We start from the raw sequence: 10,766 nt of genomic DNA on the forward strand, positions 1-10,766 counted from the left end.
ATGGTTCTTTGGATTATTAAAATATATTTATTTATATACAAGAAGAATGTTTTCTTTTAAGAACTGTTCACAGAAAGGTTCTTTGGGAAATCCAAAATGGTTCTCCTATGACATTGCTGTGAAATCCCCTTTTGGAACGTTTATTTTTAAGAGTGTACATTCTCTCTTATCTAGTTCATTGTTTCTTACTGGTACCTTGTTTCTCTGAGTAATGTTTTCATTTTCTTGCTTGAACCGGAGACTCCTGAACTTCTAGCCATATATCAAAAGGTTTATATTCAATATAAACTTAACACTGAAGTCCCACAAGCCCATTTTCAAGCCTCACTAGTTTTCTACCATACCTTTTTGTATTGCAAGATGGCGCCAATGATCTGGTCTTACTTGTGTTAGTATGAACAGAGTATAGACTGACACATGACATGAAAAAATCTGGAAATCTGTGTGCTCTTTTCTAGTCAAGTCAAGTCAAGTTTATTTGTATAGCGCTTTTCACAATACAGATTGCATCAAAGCAGCTTCACAGTATTAAATTAAAATAATACAACAAAGTTTGTTTCAAGAGGAATTTATTGATTGATAAAATTAAATTAAATATCCCCAAAATATCCCCAACTGAGCAAGCCAAAGGCAACAGTGGCAAGGAACCGAAAAACTCCATCAAGTGACCTAATGGTGTCCTAAAACTCCATCAGGTGCCTTAATGGAGAAAAAAAAAAACCTTGGGAGAACCCAGGCTCAGTCGGGGGCCAGTTCTCCTCTGGCATTTATGAACTAGAGGCCGGATTGTAGTTTGAACTGTAGGATTATATGAATGCCTGGCTGAAGAGATGCGACTTTAATCTAGTTTTAAACTGGGAGAGCGAGTCTGAGCAACGAACAGTATCAGGAAGACTATTCCAGAGTTTTGGAGCCAAATGTGAAAATGCTCTCCCTCCTTTGGTGGTTCTGGATATCCTAGGTATGACCAAAAGCCTTGAATTTAGTGATCTCAAAGAGCGCGATGGATTATAGGGCGATAGAAGATCCGTTAAATAGACTGGAGCTAAGCCGTTTAGGGCTTTATAAGTCAGTAGCAATACCTTGTAATTAATACGGAACTTTATAGGTAACCAATGCAGTGATGATAAAATCGGTGTTATATGATCATATTTTCTTGATCTCGTAAGAACTCTAGCGGCGGCATTTTGGACTAACTGTAGCTTGTTTATTGAGGATGCAGGACAACCAGCTAATAAAGCATTACAGTAATCCAGTCTCGAGGTCATGAATGCATGAACTAACTTTTCTGCATCAGAAACTGATAGCATATTACGTAGCTTAGCAATGTTTCTAAGGTGGAAAAAGGCTGTTTTTGTAACATAAGAAATATGATTTTCAAAAGACAGGTTGCAATCGAGTATAACACCCAGGTCTTTTACTGTAGAGGATAAAGTAACAGGACATCCTATGATGTTAAAGTTGTATTGTGCGAGGTTTTGTGGGCGGTTTTTTGAACCGATAAGTATTACCTCTGTCTTGTCTGGATTTAATAAAAGAAAATTACGCGTCATCCAATCTTTTATATCTTTAACACACTCTGTCAATTTGGAAAATGTAGCGTTTTCATCCGGCCGTGATGAAATATATATTTGAGTGTCATCAGCATAACAATGGAAACTAATTCCATGTTTCCTTATAATATTTCCAAGTGGCATCATATATATTGAAAATAACAGGGGGCCTAATACAGATCCCTGCGGCACTCCATAGTTTACTGGAGTTATGATCGATTTTTCTCCATTTAAATAGACAAAATGGTAGCGGTCAGATAGGTATGATTTGAACCAGCTTAGTGCTTGTCCTTGAACACCAGTATAATTTTGTAGTCGATCTAAGAGTATTGTGTGATCTATAGTATCGAACGCAGCACTAAGATCAAGTAAAACTAGTATTGAGATACAGCCTTGGTCAGAAGCTAAAAGTAAATCATTTGTGATTTTAACGAGCGCAGTTTCAGTGCTATGATGCGGTCTGAATCCAGACTGAAACTTTTCATAGATATCATTTTGTTGCAAGAAAGAGCCCAGTTGAGCGGACACCACTTTTTCTAATATTTTAGACATAAATGGAAGATTTGAAATGGGTCTATAATTTGCTAGATTATTATGATCTAATTGTGGTTTCTTAATGAGAGGTTTTATAACTGCCAGTTTAAATGTTCTTGGAACATGACCTAAAGATAAAGACGAGTTAATAATATTGAGGAGAGGCTCTTCCACTACAGATAACACTTCTTTCAGTAGTTTAGTTGGTATAGGATCTAATAAACATGTTGTTGTTTTAGATGAAGTGATAAGTTTATTTAACTCTTTTTGTTCTATAGTTGTAAAGCACTGTAATTGTTCTTTCGGGGTGATAATTGAAGCTGAATTGTAAGGCGCGATTGAAGATTGAACGTTTATAATTGTGGTTCTGATGCTTTCTATTTTCTCAGTGAAGTAGTTCATGAAATCATTACTACTGAACTGTAACGGGATATTTTGTTCGGGTGACGTCTGTTTATTTGTTAGTCTAGCCACGGTGTTAAATAGAAACCTTGGATTGTTTTGGTTGTTTTCTATTAGTTTGCGGAGGTGCTCAGCCCTGGCAGCTTTTAGGGCCTTTTTATAACGTGACATACTGTCTTTCCACGCGATTCTAAAGACCTCTAAATTAGTTTGTTTCCATTTACGCACTAAAAACTAGTCTTTTCTAGTGTTAAAGTGTTTTGGTATCAAGAAAGTTGTTCTTTGTTGTTACATTGCACTATTTAACATAGTGTGAATTGCCCTAATGTGGGACATTTTTTGCACTTTAGACTATTGTGACATATTGCCATGTGTAACCAAAACATTAAATCCACACCCAATACCATTTTAAAAAACCCAGGATGTGTCCTAATCAAATCAAAAGAGAAAATTCAGATAACCCATTCATAAGAGAAATTATAGACATATTAGTGCTCTTATTGCAAATCGTCTGAGACAATCTGCAGCTTCCTAATGTGGGACAGTTGTGTCCCCAATGTGGGACACTGAAAAATCTATGATAAAATACCACAAATCACATTGATACATGTAGAATAGTAAAGTCTTATTTTGTTTTAGATTCACTGGAGAGTAGATTTAGGGACATTCCATGCCCTGGCCAACAGTCTCAGCTGAGGGACCCCACCATCCTCAACAATCTGCCTATACTCCTCTATGGCTCCTTTCATCCTGTCCTGCCTCCACTGATTAAGTTTCTTTCTCTTATCCTTTCCCTGTTTCTAATGTTAAATCTGCATTAACAGTATTCTAATATTGCATTACAAGACTAAAACCATGTAAATAACCATGTTTGTCCCACAAACCATGGCCCACCACACATTTTTGACTCATTGAAGTACTGTCCCACATTAGGCCGATCATGCTGTCCCGGATTTGGAAACCACATTTCCTAATGTGGGACACTAGGAAATTTGATAAAAATATAAAAAATATAGTTTATACACACAAAGTAACACTATTTTTTGATGGACAAACATTTCATAAGCATATCAGGCTAAAACGTAGCAGGATTGCTTTGTTCAAAATGTATTTAACTCCTTAATATCAAATTTGTTAAAACTCTATGTCACTGGCCTTCGGATGGTCTTCACACAAGGTGCCTCCTGTTTGATGATTGCTCCACCTTCAAATATGATTGGACATTTGATAGGTCATGTGATTTTGATCACATGACACCACAGCTTTGTCTAACCCATAGTTTCACTGTCATTCATGTATTTATGGGGGACCTACAAACACTAGACCTTAGGTGTCCCACATTAGGCAGTGTCCCACATTAGGGCAATTCACCCTAATTGTCTTTGTAATTGGTGGCCAGGTCAAAGATCAATGGTAGCATGGAGGATGTAGTAGGCTATGTCTGGTAATGTATTCATACTACACAATGATTGAGAAATAAGATCCTTATCGAATTCAGTACTCTGATTCTCTGAAAGTATTTTCAATCCAGTTATGGGCTACAGTTGTTATATACAAAAACATTTGACCACTCAGTGCAAGTGTTGTTATTGTTAACAAATTAAAAATAGGTTTTCGTAATTGAAATAAAATCAAACAATAATATTAGATGGAAAATTACATCGATTAGAAAATTAGAAAAGTTGAAGTGCTAAAATGACTTAAACTAAATGTGAAATAAACAGCTATAGAAATACTTATTTTAAAGGTATACTATGTAAGTTTTGGCCCTCTAGCGGTTAAAAACAAAACTGCATGCATTTTGCAGAAGAACACTGGCATGGGTGAGGTGTATTTGCAGTTTCCCACGAAAACCATCCTGTCTCTAAAATATAAACTTATAACAGGCTTACCATAGTGAATCAGGTTAAGACAAACACATTTTGGAAGGATTGATCATTTAAATTGAGCAAAAAAAAAAACAAAAAAAAATTATAGTGCATCTTTAAAAAACAAAAGCTATAGCCTAATAAAAATGGCAAAGCACAACAAAACTGCTAAAATTTTAAACCTCATTCAAAATATTAATATTAAAATACACACACCTGCAGGTTAATGAGAAGGTGCAGGTGTGTTGAATCAGTAATCAGGGGAGAGTGAACGAGTGGGCGGAGCGTGCTGATCTGGTGACGATGCTGATAGATGGTTGTGTCAAAGTGACATAATGATTGACCAATCAGAATCAAGTAAAAATATATGTCACTCAAATTGAGTCAAATCAATAGGCTTGTTCGACTTCATGCAGCTCTGCGCAGACCGATCGGCGGCTGACTTAAAGCAGTGCATGCCGGTTAGAAATTTTGTCCGACTTGATACAGCGCCGACGCCACGTGACTGTGACGTATGCCATCAAAGTACCGCGAGAGCAATTCGAGAGTAGCCGGCGAATTCAGCCTTCGCAGCTTCTCAAGAGCGGCCGCACTGGGCTGCACGTGGGCTGATGACGACACAGCTGTTCCACGATTGGCCGGATTCACCGCATGACAACGATCACGTGTGTTTCGTGTTTATTCGAACATCTTTAGTTCCTCTAAAGCTCTCAAATCAGTTTATTATAACAGTGAACACTCTTTTCATGTCGTTGTCATGTTTATCAAATTAAAACTGCTTAAAAAACGTAGACTCCACTTCGTTGATAGTAGCTTATGTTGAACTTTATTCTTGTTCAAACAGATGCTGTATGAAGCAGTACATAAAGTACTGAATGAAAATGTCTCTGAAACATCTGTGTATTATTTGGCAAATATTGCATTTATTTCACTGCAGCTGTGGTAAAGTACGCGAACACCACGTGAGCGGTCACTACGGGAACCAGAAAGTGTCCGGCTTCACGTCTCTGTTTGCAGCTCCTCCCCGCCTGCACGCGGCTACTCTCGCCGATCGGTTACATCCAGCCGCAGCCGATGTCGAACACACCTAATGGCTGCGTCTGAAATCGCATACTCTCTTGAGTATACTTTTGAATAAGTAGTTATTTTACGGCCGCTAAAAAAAGTATGTTCTATATAGTATGAATTATGAATGTGTGTATGGATGTTATCTGGACGTATGAATGTTATATGGACGTACATCTGCCATGCTGTCATTATCATGTGACCTACCAACGTCAGTTGAGTCGGTTCACTGCCATTCACAAATTCTCTCCAGTGGCATCATGGGATAGTAAAGTGTTCATCGTATTCACACAGACTTCTTCCCGACAGTCAAAGCGGCGTTACGTCACGAGAGTGCAGACTGAGAGGAAAACCGCGAGTGCTTAGTGTGCCATTTGGGACAGGGCCAGAATCTCACCGGAATAGGAAGTAGGTCACCCGGGTACTTTTTGCCTCTTCTTTTATGAGTACTGTGAATTCGGACATATTCTTTTGTTACATACTGTTTTTCGCCTAGATGGCTTATTCTATACTATATAGTAGGGAAGCATGCGATTTCAGATACAGCCATTGTAATGCATCCTTGAGCTCTCTAAGGCGGAAGGCATCTCACGTCTGACATATGCAGCCATCTCTTTAGACCTCGATAGATTAATGTGTAAAAATATTGATCAATTACTGTGTAATTTTGAATGGAACAATAAGACACACTTTGTTAAAAAAAAAAAAAAATTGTTTTAAGTTTTGTCCAACAGCTACAGTAGCCTACGGCGGTCTGAATTTTGTTGATTTTGCAACTTTAAATAATACTTTTAAAGTCCACTGGTTGAGGAATTACTTGAGAAATCCATCCAGTATTTGGAATATTGTACCAGATTATGTATTTTCTCAGTTGGGAGGTTTAAAATTTGTATTGTTATGCAACTTCAGTATTGATAATAAGATCCCTGTTGCTCTCTCTCATTTCTATTAGCATAGTCTATGATTTTTAATAACATTTTCTCCAACCAATTACTTAATTTGGAATAATAAGGATATTCGTCATAAACATAAGTCTTTATTTTTGAAATAATAATGGGATCAATCATCAATTATTTAATCAGGATGGTTACATATTTACATATCAAGAATTGCTGTCTCACTATAATACTACAAAACAGTTTGCCACTGTATTTGGTGCTATACCTAATGGTGTTATTATGGTATTTAAGAGTTATAATAGAGTTTTGTCAAGTTCTGACACACCTCTCCCAGACCAGGCTTACTCGTATGCTTATGCTTTAAATCATCAATCAAAAATAATAGAAATATACATCTCCTATTTCTTAATGATTTTGTCTCCACTCCTCATGTCATTTTAAGATGGAAGAGGTTAGTGGAAAATGTTTTGTGGAAGAAAGTTTGGGCTCTTCCTGAAAAGTATCTATTGGCAACTAAGGTCAAAGAGATTTTTTTAATTGAGTAGATGTGAATTGTACTTTCTGTGATTCACAACCAGAAACTCTCTCACATCTTTTTAAGCATTGTGATCATTCAAGAAAACTCTGGCAAGATATTGTACACCTCATATATAAAGACTTTGAGATTTATTTTAAGGATGTTTTGTTTGGGTTTTTCCCTTTTGAGAAGCAATATGAACATGTTTATTTTGTAGGCTATTATTTGGCTTGTAAAATATTTTATCCACAAATGTAAGACTATAAAAGTTATCCCCCATTTTTCTTGCTTTCAAAAAGATTAATTTATATTATTTAGGCCTAAATGCATTTATATTAAATCATCCTATATCCTATATTTTAAAAAATTGTGATTTTGTGTATGTGTGTGAAGAGGATTGTTATATGTTAATGATCTATATAAGCTTTATTTCGTCTTTATTTATTTATAATAAAAAAAATTATAATAATTTTCTGGATTCAAATGTTATGTAATGTTTGGCCTGAACCCCCTGGCCTTTCCTCTTGGCTTATTGTTTACTCACTTTTGTGTTCTGTAAGCAGTTGATAAAAAAAATGCATTCTTGAGGGGCATTTTTTATAAATAAAACTGTATTTCATTCATGAAGCATATGCTGATTCTTTCATAATTCAATTGATCTCCTAATGTAGCAAAGCTGTGGTATGTTTATGTCCCTCAGATTTACAGACGTTTCCCAAGCTGAACTGGTGTGATTTACATTGTGCTGCCATCTGCTGGGCGATTAGACAAAATACCTAGCTTCTAACCTAATAATTATGGTAATAAAAAAAAAAAAGTCATAGGGTTTAGCTAGACGCTATAATAATGCTGCGTTTATGAATTACTTAGTCATTTATTAACTTTAAATCGCATACCATGTTCAAAGAACATATCACTTCAGATAGTGTGGCGAGTCAGCTTGTGTTTTCGCTCATAATCACATGTGGTCTCATTCTTGAACACGTTTTTTTTTTTACCCCCCTTATGAGTGTAGTTAAATTGTATAGTAGCCTAGCTACTTAAGGGACTATATAAAAAAACATAGTAGGCTACTTGAGTTACACACACCTATAAATATGGGATCCAAAAGTCTAATGCCACAACAGAAAATGCATTGAGTCACAATTCAAAAAGTACCATAGTATTATGGTTAATGGGTATTAACATTGTATTTTTTGGACATGTACTTTGGTAATGCGTTCTTTTAAGTACCTTGTTTATAGTATGTGAATGATGGTGATCATTCAGTACTATGGCAAATATCAAAGTAGCCTATTATAATTATCGCCTGAAATTTTCAAACCAGAAATGATTACAAGAATAGACAACTAAAATGATCTTATGCAAAAAACACACCATGTTTATTAGACACCAAATTCCCTGAACAATCAGGAGTTATTAAAAACACTTCGTTGCGAAGCATACGCTGAGTTTACACAGAGTGAAAACAAAAAAACAAACATGAGAACTCCACATTGGAATAAAAAAACACACCGCAGTGACAGTGTTGTGATCAGTGATCACATCCCCCATGTATAACACATACCCCCATACGCATGTGGGTGAGTTTGATCTCAGTGTCTCTTTGAGAAGGAGTGTTGGCCTTGCTCCACACATGGAAAGGGACAGAGGACATGGGCCCTCCCGAGGTGCACACAGCACAGGGCCCGTTTGAAATCAAAATAGCGATATGTCGGTATCCAAATATAGTTTGATGAGTAAACAAAAAGTGTGACCCGTTGCCTGATCTAGGCGAGGACTGCAAATCAGCAGCCCGACCACATCTACACCAGTAAACAAAGCAGTTGAGCAGTTCTCGGTTGCTACTGACACACAGTGCTGAACTCCAGCAAACCAAAACAAGATGCACCATTCTAGGACAAACCAACCAGAGGCCAGTTAATACTATTATAAAATGCTATAAACCACTAGATTTTTGCATCACATTCGCATTTCAATTCAAACACTGAAATAAACAATATAAAAAATTACTAAATAAGGAGGGTCACATTGCAAAACAGTCCAAAGTACATAACATTTCCATCTCAGTAATATACAATAGAAAAATTATAAGGGTGTGATATCAAATTTTGTAAAACCAACGTATGACAACGAGCTGGCTGCCCCATGATCTGAAACCGTGACGACGTCCATGCATCTGCGGGCTCGTGAACTCAGTCTATAGGTTTGGAGATGTCGTTCTCCGGTGGTTCCGAGGGAAACTGGAGTCGTCTGACCGCCTCTTTGATCAGATTCCCCGACAGTATGAGTTCCTGGAGGAGCTGGTGTGGATCGTCCTCGTCGATTTTCTTTCGGTTCCACGAGGATTTGAAATGGTCCCATTCCTGATCGCTGGATCCGGGCGGATTGTACGGACTGGCCCGGCTGGTCCGTAAACTCCGGCTGCGAAGACGGATGCACCGCTGACCGCCCGCCGCGCTGCTGTTGTTGTTGTTGTTGCTGCCGCCGTTTGGCGGTTTGCTGCTGGTGGTGAGACCGTGGAAACGTGACATCGCCTTCTGACTCGAGCTATTGTTGTGAAGCTGAAGCGCCTCGCCGATTTTCGACACGAGAGCGTCTACTTCCTTAGAATCCACCGTTACCGACTGTTCCAAAAAGATATAATTCTCCTTTCGACAAGGCATTTTGAATATATCTTTATGTACAATAATATCCAGTCGTGATGGTTGTTTTTATTCAAATGAATGGGATCGTTTACCCGGCGTCCGCCACGCTCACGCTGCTCAACAGAAACAGCTTAAGGGTTGATTTGTAAACAATGGATGACGCTAAATCCGGCACGTACCACTTTTGAAGGATGGGGGCGCATGCTCAGTTTTAAAATGTAAACACGTATTATGTTGTAGTTCAAAGTTGGAGAGAGGTTTTATACGTTTCAGCTTCAACATAACTATCATTTTCCGCTCGGTTTAGCATTCTTGGTGGTTATATTTATTTTGGCACCGCCATATGTCTCCGCGGAACTCGGTATCATCAATCATTGCATTACATAAGCGAGTACATAAAAAAACGATGCACTAGACAGCCACATGTGCGAACTCTATGCACTCTTATGCTGGTGCAGCTGTTCGTGACATTCGACTAGGTCTAGATGTACTTGATTTCTAAGAAGGTTATGAATTATAGCAACAATATGCCATCGAACCAATATCTTTCTTGATAACTAAATTTCCATATTTGGAACTGAGGAGTCGAAGACCTGTTCACCTCGTGTGGCGTGTGGCACGTGCCAGGCGGTTAGAAATCAAGGGAACCTTAAAATACAGTTGCATCAGACATGTTAGACCAGGGGTTTTCATACTGGGCTCTGGAGGAACTTAATATACAGTATTATTTATCACATATTCATAACGTTAGTTTTTCACAGTATACATAGGGTCTTTACAATTATATGAATACACTTACAGCTAAATTTTAGAATGGGGGTCCATCGGATGAGAATGATCATTTTTGGTGGTCATTAGCATCTTAAGGTGATGATACACGGGGCAACTTTTTGAACAATGTTGCTGGGCAATGTCGCCGAGCGATTGTTGCTTGGGCACTTTCCCATTGAGAATGGGCAACAAATTTCTATCTGGATATTTTAGATTGGCCGAGGGCCCTGTGTCTTCACCTGGTTGCCCGTTGACAGCAACATTGCCCAGGCACATTGCTCAAAAAGTTGCCCAGTGTAGCCTAGGCCTATCATCACCTTTAAAGATTGAACCCCCCTTGCCTAGACTTAGCAAGGGTCAAGGATAGCAAGAATTATTATAAGAATTCTATATAACATTATTAATGTTCTTTGGGTGTGTCGTGTGTGTAGGGGAGCGCGGGGCACAACCTAACGCGGGGTTAAATGTAACACAGACCTTTTACATAGTTAGTCAGGGTCAAGCAGGTT

General features: G+C 38.0%; 1 protein-coding gene across 1 annotated transcript; it reads right to left on the minus strand.

Moving 5' to 3' along the window:
• Nucleotides 1–8,193: 8,193 nt before the first annotated feature.
• On the minus strand, nucleotides 8,194–9,687 carry gbp (glycogen synthase kinase binding protein). The gene has a single exon (XM_082149375.1). The coding sequence runs from the start codon at nucleotides 9,502–9,504 to the stop codon at nucleotides 9,034–9,036; it is 471 nt and encodes a 156-aa protein (XP_082005501.1). The 5' UTR covers nucleotides 9,505–9,687; the 3' UTR covers nucleotides 8,194–9,033.
• Nucleotides 9,688–10,766: the final 1,079 nt, after the last annotated feature.

The sequence above is a fragment of the Leuciscus leuciscus genome, assembly GCF_965113295.1.
Source record: "Leuciscus leuciscus genome assembly, chromosome: 20".
NCBI classification, from domain to species: domain Eukaryota; kingdom Metazoa; phylum Chordata; class Actinopteri; order Cypriniformes; family Leuciscidae; genus Leuciscus; species Leuciscus leuciscus.